We start from the raw sequence: 18,470 nt of genomic DNA on the forward strand, positions 1-18,470 counted from the left end.
ACACGTGTGCGCGCACACACACACACACACACACACACACAAACACACATTCATAGATACACACAGAGGCGTCCAATCTTGTCCAAGAAGGGCCGGGGAGGGTGCAGGTTGTTGTTAGTCTCATAATGGGCTAAAACCAAAGCCTCCGCCCATACCAACCCTTTTTGGGTAAGATTGCAGATGCCTAGTCAAGCAGAATACACACTCATCTGAAAAGTATTAAATGAGTTTGTACTGACAGGAGAAGAGGTACTCCAAACACAAACATGTATATTAACATTTTGGAAAAAGGCAAGCATTTCCTGGATGTGTTTATGTATTAATGGATCAGAGAATGTGTGGAATGTCTTGCTTTGCTGTGGTCAGCAGTTTAGCAAGCCTACCAGTAGATGGCAGCAGTATTCACTTTGAGATTTAACGAAGACTGTGCATTTTTCTTCTCAAAGATGATGGCTTTTATTTCACCTAATATTTGTCCTTAGGTTTTACTCGCAGCCTAAAGCAATTATATTCATGGTGAATTATGATTATTGGTGAAGAGAAACGTGAATGTACTTGAGAGAATTACGAATCGATTTAAACAGAATTCATAATAAGTTGAATGAATCAATCCATGCCACATCATTCAACATTCTACTGTGAACTTGAATTTTCAGTTGAATTTTATTTGTTTTTCTTGATCATCATTGTGTAAAACAAATTCAGTGATTATAGACATATTTTGTCTATATAAAGGAAATTGTGAAGGCTGAAGTGTTCTTTTCAAATATTCTGGGAGTTTATTTTGTGCATCTTCTTATGAAACCAAATCTTCCATTTTTGGTTCAAAGTGCCAAAACATTCAGCACTGTCCGAATTCTGAAATACAAAGTGACAAAAGTTGCCATCGTTAAGCCAATCTGAACAATAGGCTTCACGATTATGATTAAAGACAATCATCTGATAATGATCACTTTGCATCACAAGCATCACAAAAAAACACATATGAGAACACTGTTTACCCTTCACTGTTGGCCATAAGGTCAAAAGCTTCATTGATTTGATCCAGGGGAAGGGTTTTGGTCACAAACTCGTCCAGTTGCAGCTTCCCACTCATGACATCACTGACCAGCTTGGGAACGCTGTCCACACTCTTGTAGCCTGTCAGAAACAGAATGCTAACTCCCATCACAGAACACTGTCTACACTCTCAGTGTCAGAGACAGAATGCTAACTCCCATGACAGAACACTGTCTACACTCTCAGTGTCAGAGACAGAATGCGAACTCACATCACAGAACCCTGTCTACTCAGTGTGTCAGAAACAGCATTTTAAACGGACTGTATGGTGTATTTAACCAAATATCAATCATCCTTAAGAAACATGAAACATGGAAACATTCATGGTATACATGTGAAATTGACAATATGAAAAATATATCTGAAAAATATTCCGATAGATCAGAAATTAGGTATTGATAAAAATAGGCAGAAAAAGCTTTGTAACCTACCGCCGAAGAGTGACCCCTTTAAAGTCCGTCCGGCTAGAAACTGCAGGCATCGAGCAGATACGTCCTGACTGTCGTTGTACCCTGTCAACACGCTGACACCCCAACCTTTAACACAGGACTCAAGGGCACTTCTCTGGAAAGGAATGTGATTATCATATGCTACAGATTATCTCTACGTGCATAATTGTAAAACATTTTCTTGTTTTCTGTTAACATGGGGACAGACTATAACTACAGTGTCTGATTTGGTGTATGTGCGCATTTTATGTGGATGAGGAATATTTTTGTCCATTGAATATATCAGAAATGTACATGATGTAAAATGAGTCACAGCTTGAACCCGGTTCAGCCTATTGACTTTCAGAAAAAAAGTGAAGTAGTGAAATAGCCATGATTAACACATGCTGCACAACTGTACACACATTGCCTAGAGGCACTCCTGCACTTACCCAGAGAATATTTTAGCCTGTGAGGATGTTGCCTGAGCTATACTGGGGTTAACCTTGTTGTTGATGTAAAAATGTCTCTCAAACTAGATTTAAACCCCTCTAGATATCTAGCTTTTACTCACTGGGATGCCACACTCTCCTCTCAGATCATTAATCCGACACCAAAATATATGACTGTGGATGGAATAAAACAAGACTGGATGGAATAAAATTAAACTATGGATGGAATAAAAGAAGACTGGATGGAAGAAAATGTGACTGTGGATGGAATAAAATGAGACTTGATGGAATAAAATGACTGTCATTACTTTGATTTAACAAGTTAATCAGAGACGTTCACTGACCAGGTTCACTGACCAGCCTTGAGGTTCAGTTAACAGTTTACACACAGGTGTGTAATATGTGTAGAGTTGGACTGCACCCAACCCAGAATCCTGTTACTGTAACAAATTATTTTTTCTTTTTCCTTTTTTGTAGTTGACACTTTTATCCAAGGTGACTTACAGTTGACTAGACTAAGCAGGGGACAATCCCTCCTGGAGCAATGTGAGGTTAAGGGCTCAAGGTCCCAGCAGCTGCACAGATCTTATTGTGGCCACAGTGGGGCTTGACCCACCAATCTTCTCAATCATGTACCTTAGCCACTGGGCTAAGTATTAAGTATTAAGAAGCTACACAAAGCTACAGCCCCTGTGTGGAACAATCTGGATGGAATAAAATGAGACTGGATAGACTGGACTGTGGATAAAATATATGATAAAGAAGCTCCATGCCAACCATCACTTCCACGCTGCCAACACACTCCAAGGCGAAGTCCACCCCTCCATTGGTCATCTCTGCCAGCACCTGGCTGATGGGCTTGTCGTAGTCCTTGGGGTTGACAAAGTCAGTCGCCCCCAACAGTTCAGCCTTGGGGAACTTGTCCTTGTTGATGTCCACAGCAAAGATCCTGGATGCCCCGGCTGCTTTACACCCCATCACTGCTGCCAAACCCACGCCTCCCAAACCGAACACCGCACACGTGGACCCAGGCTCCACCTGGGGATTTGGGTAGGGGGTGTGAACATGATTAAAAATTAAGCCATCAAACTTGTGTTTCTCATTGAATGTTGATTGAATCCCATCCCGGCACTATGATGGGAATATATATTTTAACAACATGAGGAAATCAGTTCTCATTCACAGCTATCAAAGTTGCACTACTATTGTAACTATATAAGAATGTACTATACTTTGTCGTATATTCTTAAGAAATCATTTTGAATCAGTTTAATTTAATGCTAATCTGTGGCACTGTTTATGTAAAATAAAAATCTAAGAACAACGTTTAGTTGCATCCAGAAAGAGTTGTTTGAGTCAATCAACAGCTTTTTCTCAACACAGCATAATGCAATTATTTGATTATTTGAAGTTCGCTGAGCGAATGTTAGCACAGTTAACCGGTTTTAGCTTCTCCCATTTGCTGGTGGTCACCTTTGCTGTGTTGACAGCCGCTCCGTATCCCGTGGCGACGCCACAGCCCAGCAGACAGGCTTTGTCCAGTGGGGCGGAGTCAGGGATCTTGGCGGCCGCTATCTCCTTGACAACAGTGTACTCGGAGAAGGTGCTAGTGCCCATGTACTGAAGCAGGGTTTGACCTCTGCACTGCAGCCTGGACGTGGTATCAGAGCTCACATCCAGCCTTTTACCAGGCCTACACAGCAGAGGGTCAAAATCCAGATTCAGAAAGTATGAGTCCTCCCTGGACTGATTGTTCCAACCACCCTGATTGGCTAATTAGCACAATTCTTCAGACAGGAAGCAGAAGTAAACAATTAAATCAGCTGACTGAGTTTACTGGTGGAAAAAAAGTTTACTTTCTGGTCCATGGTTTCTCTACCTCTACAACTCAGAGAGGGTCAAATGAACCTGGCAGGTTTATGAAACAGTGGTTAGTACACATTGCTGTGGCATATAATACGCTTTAGTATAGTACACATTAGCATTGCTGTCACATAGGCTTTCCCCATCTCAGGAAGACAGATCAAAATGTTATTTTTGTGTATTATCACAGCCTATTTATACTTATTCCATTTACACTTTGCTTTCCTGCTTAGTAGAAAAATAGGCATACAATATAATGGTAAAAATTTATATAATCACACAAGAGGATGCTGGGGGAATTGATTGATCGGATTGATTTTGAATAATTCCAGATCCATTACATTACATTACATTAATGACATTTGGCAGACGCTCTTATCCAGAGCGACGTACAACAAAGTTCAAAGTACATACCCATAATCAGGGATCAGAAGGATAAGATCCTTCTTTTAGAATACAAGTTTTATGTCTTACCCAGCGTCTAATCAGAATGAACACGCCCAATGTAAGTAAACATGCCTGAAATTTGCAAGCAATGTTATCTGATAAAGACTGTCATTACTTTGATTTAACAATTTAACCATCAGAGTACAGAAGTTTACCACTCCACGGTTCACTGACCAGCCTTGAGGTTCATTAAACAGTTTACACACAGGTGTGAAATACGTGTAGAGTTGGACTGCACCCAACCCAGAATCCTGTTACTGTAACCAATTTTTTTTTTTGTAGTTGACACTTTCATCCAAGGCGACTTACAGTTGACTAGACTAAGCAGGGGACAATCCCTCCTGGAGCAATGTGGGGTTAAGGGCTCAAGGTCCCAGCAGCGGCACAGATCTTATTGTGGCTACAGTGGGTCTTGAACCACCAATCTTCTCAGCCATGTACCTTAGCCACTAGGCTATAGGCTGACCCAAGAAGTATTAAGAAGCTACACAAAGCTACAGCCCCTGTGTGGAACAATCTGGAAGGTGATGTTACCTCTGGCTGGACCTGAGAAGAACACAAAAAGATCCTTGCTTAGAAACACTGGAATGCAATTTCTGTTATTTTTGGTCATTTTTGCAGAATAATTTCATTCGGTTTCCTTTTCGTTGTACAGGAATTTTAGTCCATGAGCAAAACCCAGAAATTTTAGTCATCATCCAAACTTGGGGATGTATGACATCATTGCAGCAATGGTAGCTTTCTATGTGCCATCACTCATATAAAAATAGTTAAACAAAGCAGAATATCAAGTCATATATGTAAGCTTACAATTCTGTCTATCCAACAGTGTTATTAGAACTCAATATAACTTGACCTTTTACCTCTTTTGATGTGATAAAGTAATTACAGAATGCCTCTAGATGCCTCTAAATGACGCTTAAAAACTATTTACATTTACATTTACATTTTAGTCATTTGGCAGACGCTTTTAATTCAAAGAGACTTACAAGTGCATAGGTTCTTCCACATTTTAATAATTTCAGTTAAAGCATCACATCCATAACTAGTAAAATACACATGGAGTGCTGTTCTAAACAAAAATACAGTCATCGTAAGTGCAATTCATTTTAACACTCTTTTTACACTTGTCTGGTGCCACCAATAGTGCTGAAATTTGACAGAACACAAGATAAGCTTTAAAATTATGTATGATATGTATATCAGCAGAAATAACCCTCTTCATGAGAAGAACTCTTCATCAGAATTTTGATGGGATAGGATAGATACAAATAACACAATACAAATAAAGCTACCATTGCTGCAATGCTATCATTCATTTTCTACATCATTAAATTTTCTAATACTTGGGCTATCCAAAAAAATCACTATGAAACATAGTGGGCATTACCATCTCCCCTGGCTCATGGATCATTTGGAACAATTAGATTCACAGATACAGTCCATCCCCTTTCATACTCTAGTTGAGTTTTTCTTTTTCTTTTTTGTCAGTAACAGAATAACATTTTCACTGCTAAATCAGCTCTTACAGTGTACATATGATCCCTATTGGACTAATATGTACACTGTTTCAGTTGAATTAACATGGACATTTTACTGTATACAAGCTAATTATATATATGTATCTTTATTTTCAGTACGCATTTTTACACAAAGAGGCAGTTGTCATCCAGCTCCATGTATGACAAATAGCAAACAAATTATGAATTAATAAAGGTGTTTTATGAGCCCATGTAACAAAACATTAAAGCAATCATGGAAAAAGCGAAGCAATTGATTTATTATTTTATGTATTACTGTTCATGCAAGAACCATTTTGGAACAGCAATGAAACACCATGAATTGTATGTCCGTTTGGTTTTTGTGGGTTTGGTACTTGTACTTGTTTAGTACTTTGGTATTTACCAGCTCTTGTCACACTGATTGGTGTTGGGATTCCGGCAGAATCTGCAGTCCCGGCACTGTGACACAAAAAGAGGAATGACCGTGTCTCCTGGAAAAAGAGGAAAATAGATATTTACCTTTCGCCGATTAGCAGTACACACTTTTCAAGTAACCTGAACAAACTGCAGAGCTCACGTTCTTTTACATGCAGTCCATTTACAAGACTAGGGGCCAGATTTACGTACATGAAACTCGCAGCGCAAAATGCAGCCTGATCAGGGTATGTTGGTGCGGTAACAGTCTGATTGAAATTAACGTCTTATTTACGAAGGCTACAGCTCAATAAGTAATCAGCGAATGGGACTGCCTACGAACCGCACTTTGCGAAAGAGGCAGATCTTAAACAGCCAATTAAAACATGTGTTTAGTGCATTTAATAGCTTCACTGTGTGTGGCTTATTCCTTGTATTGGCTGCCACGTAAAAGCGTATCTAGAGCAGGACAACATGCGTACATATTCCAGCTGTGACAGCTATTGTAGTTTGTACTGTGACGTTAAATTACATTACATGACGCTCTCATCCAGAGCGACGTACAACAAAGATGTTGCAATGAGCTTGACTATTGTCGGGATAGAATGGGAACGATGTGTCGGAGGTTCCATGATATGTTTTATTTCTCCCAGAAGCGCAATTATTTGTATGGCTGGTAATTTGTCACAGAAGTCTTTCCACATTTATTTTCTGTGATTGTTTTGGAGGATAACTAATACAAGCACACAGCTCTGATGGTTTTTATTCTCTCGGTTTCTAACAATGTTCTGTTAAAGGCAAAAAGCATGTGGACAAAAATGATTAAAAGCAGCATACCAATGCATTCAGCCAACTTATATTTTTTTTTACTAGCGGCAACGATTTTTGGAAACTTCAATCACTTATTGTTATGGTTGAACACGTTGTCAGTAACTCCCCTGAGACGGGTGCGTGGGGGTTGGACCCAAAATGCACGACTCAAAAACAATAGTAATATAAAGACCCCTCAGGGCTTTATTCGGGACGAATCCCAGGAGAGTAGTCAACACAAGCAAAGTCCATACACGTAGATCCAGCCAAACAAAAAGTAAACAAACAAAAAGCACGGTGCCGAGGGAAGAGGCAAACTCGTAGTCGGTAGACGTGCAGGAAGGTCCGGTAGCAGGAGAGCTGTCAGCGGGGCTGAAGTACAGGCGGACGGCAGGCAGAGTCGTAGTCGAGGGCGATGCGGAAGTCGAAACCATAAAACAATCAGCGAGGCAAAAGTACAAAGACGGTAGGCGAGGACGTGGTCAAAAACAAGCGGTGGTCAACAAAACAGAAATCAATAAACTATGGTCGGTAAACAGGCTTGGATCGTAACGTGTAATCAAAACAGTAAATGCTCAAGAGTTGCGTGGAAAACAGAGGCAGACAATTTCGCGAAGAACAGTTGCGCGACTGGGCTATAAATGCGGGTGTAGACAGGTGTAGACAATTACTTAGAGCGTAGCAAGGAAATGGAAAACAGGTGCGATGGATGACAAGTTTAACAAGGAGATTAGTAATCGTTAGTAATAAACCTATCCTGCCCTAGCATTAGTAAATTAGTAAATGACATGCACGAGAAACGTAAGGTAACATGAACACATGATTAGTCTTGTTAGTTTCTACCCAATCCTGATCTAGCGTTAGTCGTTTTAGTAAATAGACAAATGGAAATAATTAGGGAGTGAATGACAGAAGGAGCGAGAGAGAAAAGGCGGAACGCAAGGTTTGCGGAAAGACATGTAAAAGTGTATGCATAAACAACGACCAGTTAACGTAACAATAAACATAAATCAAAACATAATACAAAACGAAACTAAGACGATAACCATTCAACATAACAAGGTAATATAATCGTAACGAAACATAACTAGACATGACGAGAAAATAAATCGTAACAAGAAATAAACTAAACAACATGACGAACCTAGACTAACATAATACATGATAAGACACTACGTGACTAAGACAACATGAATAAACATAAAACATGGCGAGACAGACCTGAAACGTGACAGGACCCCCCCCTTAACGACCGACTCCTGGCGGTCCTTGGAATTTATCAGGGTGGTCACGATGGAAGTCCTTGATCAATGTCTTATCTAGGATGAGACTGGGAGCTACCCAGGAACGCTCCTCAGGGCCATAGCCCTCCCAGTCAACCAGATATTGCACACCACGGCCCCTCTTATGAATGTTCAAGAGCTTTTTCACGGTGAATGCAGGGTGGTTATCAATGATGCGGGGGGGAGGGGGTGGGGGATCGGGGGGACAAAGGGGGTGAGAGGATACAGGCTTAATACATGAAACGTGGAATGTAGGGTGAATCTTAAGTGAAGCGGGGAGTGACAGTTTAACAGAAGATGGATTGATAATGGTGTGGATCTTAAAGGGGCCAATGAAGCGGGGTTGTAGTTTGTGCGATGTGGCTTGGAGGGGAATGTCCTTAGTGGACAGCCAGACGGAGTCACCTGGTTTGTAGGCTGGTGCTGGTGTGCGGTGGCGATCAGCAAAGCGCCGATTACGATCTGCCGTGCGTAAGAGCGCGGCCTTGGCATCCCTCCAGATCTTAGCACAGCGCTTCATGTTGGTGGCGAGGGAGGGAACAGCAATCTCGGCTTCCTGGTCAGGAAACAGTGGAGGTTGATAGCCAAGAGAGATCTCGAAGGGAGACTTTCCGGTGGCGGCGCAGGGCAGGGTGTTGTGCGCGTACTCAACCCAGGTGAGCATCTTGCTCCAAGAAGTCGGATTCTGGGTTGAGACACAACGAAGTGCGGCTCCCAAATCCTGGTTGGCCCTCTCGGTTTGCCCATTGGACTGGGGGTGATAGCCGGATGAGAGGCTGGCCGTGGCACCGAGGGCCAGACAGAAAGCTTTCCACACTTGAGAGATGAATTGTGGGCCCCGGTCGGATACAATGTCTGAGGGGATTCCGTGGATGCGGAACACTTCCTTAATCAAAACGTCCGCAGTCTCTTGGGAGGTGGGTAATCCAGGTAGGGGGATGAAGTGGGCTGCTTTACTAAATCGATCCACCACGGTGAGGATGGTGGTGTTACCTTCGGAAGGGGGAAGTCCGGTAACGAAATCCACCCCAATGTGGCTCCAGGGTCGGCTGGGCATGGGCAGAGGTTGGAGCAGACCAGCAGGGGCTTGGTGGGAGGCCTTGCTTCTGGCACAGGTGGTGCATGCCTTGATGAAGTGTCTGGTGTCGGGGATCATGGTGCTCCACCAGAACTTTCGCTTAAGCACCGCCAAAGTGCGGGTAAAGCCGGGATGGCAGGACAGGGGAGATGAATGAGCCCATTGGAGCACCTGTGTCCGAGCAGCTGATGGGACATAGAGGCGTATTCCTGGGTTGGACCTGGGATCGGGTTCCTCCCGTAGAGCCCTCTGGATAACAGCCTCAATCTTCCAGGTTACGGATGCGACAGTGCAGGAACCCGGGAGGATGTTCTCAGGTGCCTCACGCTCAGGACAGGTGTCGAATTGTCGGGATAGGGCATCTGGCTTGACGTTCTTAGAACCCGGGCGGTAAGTGAGAGTGAAGTTGAATCTTCCGAAAAACAGCGCCCATCTGGCTTGGCGTGAGTTCAGTCTTTTGGCCGTCTGGAGGTACGCCAAGTTCTTATGGTCGGTCCAGACGATGAAAGACTTCTCGGATCCCTCCAGCCAATGCCTCCACTCCTCTAGTGACAGTTTGACTGCGAGGAGTTCTCGATTTCCCACGTCATAATTTCTCTCCGCTGGTGAGAGCTTCTTGGAGAAGAAGGCACATGGGTGTAACCGGTTGTCGGAGGCAGAGACTTGTGACAGCACGGCTCCCACCCCAGTGTCAGAGGCATCAGTCTCCACAATAAACTGGCGAGTGGGATCGGGGTGCACCAGGATAGGGGCGGTAGAGAACAGTCTCTTAATTTTTACAAATGCCCCATCTGCTTCGGGGCCCCAACGGAAAGGCATGGCAGTGGATGTGAGCTTGGTGAGGGGGGAGACAACTTGGCTGTATGATCTTACGAATCTGCGGTAAAAGTTGGCGAATCCCAAGAAGCGTTGGAGTTGTTTCCGGGTGGAAGGCGTAGGCCAGTCAGTGACCGCTTGAATCTTCTTGGGATCCGCCCTGATCTGTCCCTTCTCCAGAATGAAGCCAAGGAACTCGACAGTGTCGGTGTGGAAGACACACTTCTCCGCCTTGACAAACAATTTGTTCTCCAAAAGTCTCTGGAGAACTTGCCTGACGTGAATCTCATGTTCCTTGGCATTGGTAGAGTAAATTAGAATGTCGTCCAGGTAAACAAATACGTGTCGGCCCAGTAAGTCCCGAAGAACATCATTGACTAGCGCCTGGAACACAGCAGGTGCGTTAGTGAGGCCGAATGGCATGACCAGGTACTCAAAGTGTCCAAGGGAGGTATTGAAGGCGGTTTTCCACTCATCACCTTCTCGGATACGAACCAGGTGGTAGGCATTGCGTAGGTCTAACTTGGTGAAGATCGTGGCATCGTGTAGAGGGTGAAAGGCAGAGTCCATCAATGGCAGAGGGTATTTGTTTTTTATTGTAATGTTGTTAAGTTCTCTGAAGTCAATACAGGGACGCAATGAGCCATCCTTCTTCTGCACGAAGAAGAATCCGGCGCCCACAGGTGAGGAGGATGGGCGAATCAGTCCATTGGCTAGGCAGTCCCGGATGTATTTCTCCATGGCCTCCCTCTCAGGTCTGGAGACTTTGTATAAACGGCTTGAGGGGAGTGTGGAACCGGGTAGCAGCTCGATGGCGCAGTCGTAGGGTCGATGAGGGGGAAGCGTCTGTGCCTGTGTCTTGGAGAAGACCGTGCCTAGGTCATGGTAAGGGGTGGGCACCTTCTCCAGGGAGGGCTTGGGGACCTGTGGTGGGTTGGGTGCACCCTCTGCTGGTGCAGGAGCGGATCGTAGGCAGGATTGGTGACACTCACGACTCCAGGCTTGAATCTGGCATGAACTCCAGTCAATGGTGGGGTTGTGTCTCTGGAGCCAGGGTAATCCCAAAATGAGCTGGTCGTTAGGGGACCGGATGACACGGAACTGAATCATCTTGTGGTGGTTTCCAGAAATGATCAGCTGAATGGGTTTGGTGATGTGGGTCATGCGGCAGAACGTCTTTCCGTCCAATGACCGAGCATTCTCGGGGTGGGGTAGTGGGAGGGTGGGAATGTCCAATTCCATGGCCATCATTTCGTCAATGAGGTTCGCAGCACGGACGAGTGGGTCGAACTGAATGATGGGTTCGAGACGTGCCAACTCGTCCTGGAGTGCCTCACTCAGGCTGGCCAGGAACAGGTTAGCCAACGCTGCATCATTCCAGCTGGTGGCTGCCGCGAGAGTACGGAACTCGATAGAATGGTCCGCCGCAGTTCTCCTGCCTTGGCGAAGGGCGATCAGACGTTGGGATGGCTCTTGGTCACTGGAAGCATGCTGGAAAACCTTGCGGATCTCCTCGGCGAACTCCGGGTACCGGGGAGGGAATGAACCCCCGGACCACACAGCTGTCGCCCAGTCCAAGGCTCTCCCCTTCAGTAATCCCATCACATAGCCGATCCGGCGGTCATCGCTGTTGTAGGTCTGAGGTTGCTGTCTGAACACAAAGTCGCACTGGAGCAGGAACGCCTTGCATCTCTCCGGTTCTCCACCGAACCTCTCCGGGGGGGGTTGTTGTGGCTCCCGGAATTGCCAGGTTCCCATGGGGTGGGAAGGTAGAGGTGCAGGCGGGTTGGCAGGTTCCTCCAGTGGGTGTGGCTGGACCGCGATGGCGAGTCTCCTCATCTCCGCACACAGCTCACGAATCTCCAGACGAAGTTCGGAGATTCCTTGTGAGTGTTGCTGGACAATGGCGCCTTGTTCCTGGAGTGCGTAGAACATGGCGGTTGAGTCAGCCGGGTCCATGTTGGCGAAATTGTTCTGAGACGGGTGCGTGGGGGTTGGACCCAAAATGCACGACTCAGAAACAATAGTAATATAAAGACCCCTCAGGGCTTTATTCGGGACGAATCCCAGGAGAGTAGTCAACACAAGCAAAGTCCATACACGTAGATCCAGCCAAACAAAAAGTAAACAAACAAAAAGCACGGTGCCGAGGGAAGAGGCAAACTCGTAGTCGGTAAACGTGCAGGGAGGTCCGGTAGCAGGAGAGCTGTCAGCGGGGCTGAAGTACAGGCGGACGGCAGGCAGAGTCGTAGTCGAGGGCGATGCGGAAGTCGAAACCATAAAACAATCAGCGAGGCAAAAGTACAAAGACGGTAGGCGAGGACGTGGTCAAAAACAAGCGGTGGTCAACAAAACAGAAATCAATAAACTATGGTCGGTAAACAGGCTTGGATCGTAACGTGTAATCAAAACAGTAAATGCTCAAGAGTTGCGTGGAAAACAGAGGCAGACAATTTCGCGAAGAACAGTTGCGCGACTGGGCTATAAATGCGGGTGTAGACAGGTGTAGACAATTACTTAGAGCGTAGCAAGGAAATGGAAAACAGGTGCGATGGATGACAAGTTTAACAAGGAGATTAGTAATCGTTAGTAATAAACCTATCCTGCCCTAGCATTAGTAAATTAGTAAATGACATGCACGAGAAACGTAAGGTAACATGAACACATGATTAGTCTTGTTAGTTTCTACCCAATCCTGATCTAGCATTAGTCGTTTTAGTAAATAGACAAATGGAAATAATTAGGGAGTGAATGACAGAAGGAGCGAGAGAGAAAAGGCGGAACGCAAGGTTTGCGGAAAGACATGTAAAAGTGTATGCATAAACAACGACCAGTTAACGTAACAATAAACATAAATCAAAACATAATACAAAACTAAACTAAGACGATAACCATTCAACATAACAAGGTAATATAATCGTAACGAAACATAACTAGACATGACGAGAAAATAAATCGTAACAAGAAATAAACTAAACAACATGACGAACCTAGACTAACATAATACATGATAAGACACTACGTGACTAAGACAACATGAATAAACATAAAACATGGCGAGACAGACCTGAAACGTGACATCCCCAGAGATATTGAGATATTGGTTTATTAAAACAATTATTTTCTAAATATATTCTGTGACAAACACATTTTGACAGGTCCTGCAGGCTCTGGTGAGCCGTATCGGAGGATTCTGTGGCCCAGCATGCTTTGGGGCACCTGCTCACCTGGGTTAAACCTGGTCACACCCGGTCCCACGCTCTCCACGATCCCCGCGCCCTCGTGGCCCAGCACTGCGGGAAACCCCTCCCCCCGGCCACGCTCGCGGAGGAAGTACAGGTCTGTGTGGCAAACCGCGGTTGCAACAATCTGCAAATTGCATACATCACGCAAAGGTACAGATCACAAAATCAATACAAGATACTATTCACAAAATGTTCTTGAATTGCAAAAAGCAGTGAAGCAGCAGTGTCATACCTGTAGCAGACCAGGGGCCTCATTTATAAACGTTGCGTATGCACAAAAGAATGCTTACGCCACTTTCTAAGCAAACTTTGGCATTTATAAAAAACGAACTTGACGGGAAAATGTGCGGTCCTCCACAGAAACTCTGACCCATGCGTACGCACATTAACTGGAGAAATGAGAAACTGCGACTCCGGTGGCAATGGGATGAAACGCGAGAAATGGTGTGAAATTGATACCACTGTGTAAAATAAAGCGAAATATTACCTCTCACGTATCATATATGAAGAGTTAATTTGCAAAAACGGATAAAAGCCTCTCTTACAACGAATAAACAAACAGCTGTTTGATTGATGCTCCCTGGAGTGCCCAAAAAATATGATTTAGGATGATAAATATAAACGGAGATGTTGTTGTAAAATAATCCCTCAAATATGTAGGCGAATTGTTAAACAATACTTCATGTTATTAAATGTATTCTCATAAATAATATGGTGAACAGTCGGACAAATTACGTTGCACTGATGCCGTTTACAATGCGTCAGTCGGGCAGATACGAGTGCATAGTTTCATATATTGTTATCATATTTATAGATTATGTTTTATAATGTGTTTATTGTTATGGATTTTTGTTCGTTTTATCTCTTAATTTTGTAACTGTGTTTTCAATGGTGCTAGACAAATAACGTGTATTATTATCATTATTATTATTATTATTATTATTATTATTATTATTATCATTGTCATCATCACATTCGTTGTGCAGAACTGTTCGTCATTTACAATCAATCAGGATAATTCCCACACCTGTAGCTTTTCAGAGGCAATCATATGGCTGAAATCCCTTTTCTTGGCCTTCTTTTCAGCGTTTGCCATTAGGGGTGTTTCACTGCCTATTTATAGGCAACTGTGGGCGGGTCATCAAGCTGGCAAAGGTGCGCCACATTTAGAGTTGATTGTGATTTATAAAGGAAAACTGGCATGGGACGTGCGTGTCCACTGTTTTATAAATCAGAATATTTTTGTGCGTACGCACGTCCTGGGTTTCATGCGTACGCAACCTTTTGACGTGAATCCTACGCACAGTTTTATCAATGAGGCCCCAGGAGATTTCCACGACAGGTTCTGCTGGAGGGCATGTGCTGTACCAGCAATGTGTCCCTGACTGCTTCCATTATACCAGGGCTCGGGCCCAAAAATCTAAATCCAGCACTGGTTTTCGTTTCTCCTGGGTCATTAGTGCTACTGACTGTCTTCACACCTGACTCCCAGGTAAATTGAAAGAGGAAAAACAGCAGTTCTCAGCCCTCAAGGACTGGAAGTTGCTGATGCCAGCATTATAGCAACCCATGGAATGAAGACATACAGTCTGCCTCCACCGAACCTCAGCAGAGAAGTGCAGCCCAGCCGGGAGACTGCAGAGCATAGCCTAAATTAGCTGGCTGCATGGCCTTCTAGGGACCTTCCTGAACAAACTGATGATTATGAGCCATTGTGTTTGATCAGCAAATACCACCAGGCTTTCTAAATTTTGAGGGAAATAAAAGTAGGCAACGATAGCTTCCTAGAAAAAAAGAAAAGAATTTAAAATTATCCAGTGAGCTCCACAGCTTCTACATTTCTGTGTCCACACTAGGGTCATGACAAAAACCATCCCACTTTGAAAACCGTATCTCACTTATGAGTAGCCTACTGACAAAAATGTAATTGTGTTTTCAATTTTTATTTTAAAATATAACACATTTTAATAGTTTCATTTTAATGTCAATATTGTAAGTCAGATAACAGCCTAATTGGCAAATTAAGATGTAACATTTACATTGACATCTTGCTCACTGATGTCAACAGTAGTCTGTAGTTTAAGCTATGGAGACTGCATCCAGACATCTCTCTTCCCTATGGCTTCTGCCTGACAGCCTTGATTGGCATGAAATGTGCCCGATCTGCTGCTATTGAGAACTCAAAATTCCATGGTCACGTTGATGTCCAATATCGGTCGTAATCGCAGTGCCTAAATTGCAATTTTAACCAATAATTGCTTGGTCACCTTCCTCACCTCATATAGCATGGAGTTTTGACTTTGTCTCACCTTGATGCGGATCTCATTAGCCTCTGGTGGCGCAACCTCAATCTCCTCCATGACCAAGGGTATGTTGGGCCCCCAGGCCACTGCCGCCCTGCACTTTATCACCTGGGAGGCAGGAGAGGATTACCAGTTGTGTTAGAGTCATATGTGCATGTGCAACAAACCTCGCTTTGATATATGACTGACAGGCAGAATCAATTTACCTGAGACTCTGTACAACATTTAGCCAAATAATCATCAGATAAACATGTTCAGTTTCTTCTTATTGACTTCAAGCCCAATAGCAGTGGCCCAATCAAAACACAAAATGGCAAAAATATTTAACACAAAAAAACTGTTCTTTTGCAGTTCATTTTGCATTTTGCATTGCATCTGTTATGCATCTTTTGCATAATTCTGAGCATATAGTGCTCTATGGGTCCCCTGCCATATTAAATTGGCTGCTATTTAGAAATATTGATCTAATGATAATAATGATCTTCCTTATATTTTAGTTCAGGCCTGACTGCATCATTGCCTCTTATTGCCTCTTTCTGCTTGCAGCTATACTCTTCTTTCATTGGTTCTGGCAAAGAAGGACATGGACTGTAACTTTCATCATTTTCCCTGTTCACTGTTGCAAAACTGTGACTTCTTTTACGCAAGTGGGTCACTGTTGAACAGTGTGTTTACTTTTCACTTTTTGAGGTCAATCATTCAAACAGCCAAAATAGAGACGGTACTTATTTGCATGAAGTAAAATGTGCAAGTCCCATTGTATTTGTAATTGAAACATTTAACCTGAATTACTTTTATTAAATATTGACATTTATAAATGCACAGTATGTGAAAATGGTAACAGGATTGGCAAGAGAGTCTGCTAAATTATTAAAATGTAAATGTCCAGATGAAGATTCACCTGGGTTGTTAGTTGGATCAACTAAAGTGATTGAAACTACCCAATGTATTCAACAGCTTTAACAAACTCGGTATGCATTGTAACTCTGCAACATTAAACAGTTATGCCCGTGGTAGCTTGAAGAACCTGAAAGAAAGGCTGTGTCCTAACAGTACTGTCATTATATAAGACTAAATCACTTCATACCTTCATCTTAAAGCTGATTCATGGCTACAGTAATAAGGACGGGAATACTGTTTTGAATATGCTTTTTATGTCTTCAATATATTTTTTACTTTGGTCACATTTTTTGCAAAACATAAATAAAATGCATACGAATTGCATACAAATACTGGACATAGGTGACTTTACATTTTTGTGAAACTTAATTAAATTAAATGAATAACTCCAAAAAACATAATTTTGCTAAAATGTGTAATTAAGAGATGACTGTGTCCTAATGTTGAGGAACAATTCAATAAAATCCATTTCAGGCCCCAAGTAAAGCACTAGTAAATGCAATTACATCATAGGCTGTAAGAATGGTCTATTAAAAGTAATTGCGTACATACCTTTCCTACAGTAGCCATTGTAAGAAGATGAGTAGCTTACTGGACACGCTCTGTGAACGACAATCTGGCTTACGCCCTATCTCCTGTGTCAGCACTGAACGTCTGTCATAACATTTTCTACAAAGACTGTTTGGTTGGTGGTATGTGCGGATTGGGCTATATGCTACAAGGGCATCAATAGGTTGCTGGTTCACCAGCGAGAAAATACAATTCAAGTAACGTTAAAGCTAGCTAAATCTGAAGCAACTTGTTATGTTGAGATGTACGAACTGAAATATTCAAATTATATTTAACTTGCATAGATTACGTTTTTGCCACATTAGCTGTCCCTGCCGACATTTCACAGTAGCTATGGCCATATCTCCCAATTTGTTCGCCTACCATTCACTCCTATTCATTTTAGTGACCTCGCCGAGGTTTAATGCACACACTAACTAAGGATGATTGTTGATCGTTGTATTGCCTTAAAAAAGAAAAAGATGATCCGCAAAATGGTTCGTAATTGATGTATGTTTCTTGATTGCGATAACACGTCAGTAACACATTAATGTGCGCGCGCATTAAAATTACCAAACTACGGAGCAAAGATACACCCGAAAACAGCTTATCAGCTGAAAAAATACAGACAATTTTACGTCGACTCTCTTTAATATGTGAAGCTATTATCCTTCGCAGTAAGTGTGTAGTTTAAAACTTTATTTTGGCGAGGTCACAAAAATGTACTGGAGTGGAAGCCGCATAATGGCAAGGTGCAATATGACGGTCGGCAGTGACAGCTGATGTTGCAAATGTTCACTCTACGCAAATAAAAAGGGGTAAGCTCCACACATTTACTTGTGTTATACCAAAGTGAAATATCCCTTTAAAGGCTTTGCAAACACCTTTATTACATATTGAAATGGCAGTAACTGGGTAGACAACATCATGTAAATTCCATATTGAGAGTATTTTATGTTGTTTGGAGAATGTGCTAAGAATCCCAGGGGAATAGAACAGGAATAAAGGACTCTTTAAAACAGTGCTTCCTAACCTATGTTCCCAACCCTGTTTCTGGATCTACTTTCCTGTACAGAGGGTTGGTAACCACTGCTGTAGAATAATTGAGTGTGTTGTACTCTCTTGAACAGGAGGTGGCAGTATAAAAAAAGATCCCCAGTGAGAAATGCCTCAAAATTAGTGTGCAGCTTGTGCAGTTTGCAGTGTCTTGGGTGGCATACTAGGGAGCGACACTATCAGAGCAGTGACCCGTTCAGCACCAGAGCGTAAGAATGTCAGGGGTCATTACAGATGCCTTAGACAAGCCAGGCGCTGAGCTCCA

The 18,470-nt window shown here is 43.2% G+C and overlaps 1 protein-coding gene across 2 annotated transcripts; it reads right to left on the minus strand.

Moving 5' to 3' along the window:
* Positions 1-661: 661 nt before the first annotated feature.
* On the minus strand, positions 662-17,259 carry LOC133130821 (alcohol dehydrogenase 1-like). Of its 2 annotated transcripts, XM_061245698.1 has the most exons (9): positions 17,153-17,259; positions 15,707-15,808; positions 13,380-13,521; positions 6,155-6,242; positions 3,413-3,632; positions 2,717-2,977; positions 1,491-1,623; positions 1,002-1,140; positions 662-858 (listed from the first exon to the last, which is right to left on the minus strand). In XM_061245698.1, the coding sequence occupies exons 1-9, from the start codon at positions 17,168-17,170 to the stop codon at positions 825-827; spliced, it is 1,137 nt and encodes a 378-aa protein (XP_061101682.1). In that variant the 5' UTR covers positions 17,171-17,259; the 3' UTR covers positions 662-824. The 2 variants fall into 2 exon arrangements, with proteins under 2 accessions (XP_061101682.1, XP_061101683.1); XM_061245699.1 differs by lacking the exons at positions 13,380-13,521; positions 15,707-15,808; positions 17,153-17,259 and adding an exon at positions 6,329-6,407.
* Positions 17,260-18,470: the final 1,211 nt, after the last annotated feature.

Source organism: Conger conger, chromosome 6 (assembly GCF_963514075.1).
Source record: "Conger conger chromosome 6, fConCon1.1, whole genome shotgun sequence".
Taxonomy (NCBI): domain Eukaryota; kingdom Metazoa; phylum Chordata; class Actinopteri; order Anguilliformes; family Congridae; genus Conger; species Conger conger.

Coding starts and splice junctions, on each gene's coding strand:
- LOC133130821 (XM_061245698.1), bottom strand. Junction 3,633..6,154: donor AATCAGTGTGACAAGAGCTG/GTAAATACCAAA, acceptor TCTGCTGTGTAG/GCCTGGTAAAAGGCTGGATG. Junction 1,141..1,490: donor AAAGGGGTCACTCTTCGGCG/GTAGGTTACAAA, acceptor TGTTTCTGACAG/GCTACAAGAGTGTGGACAGC.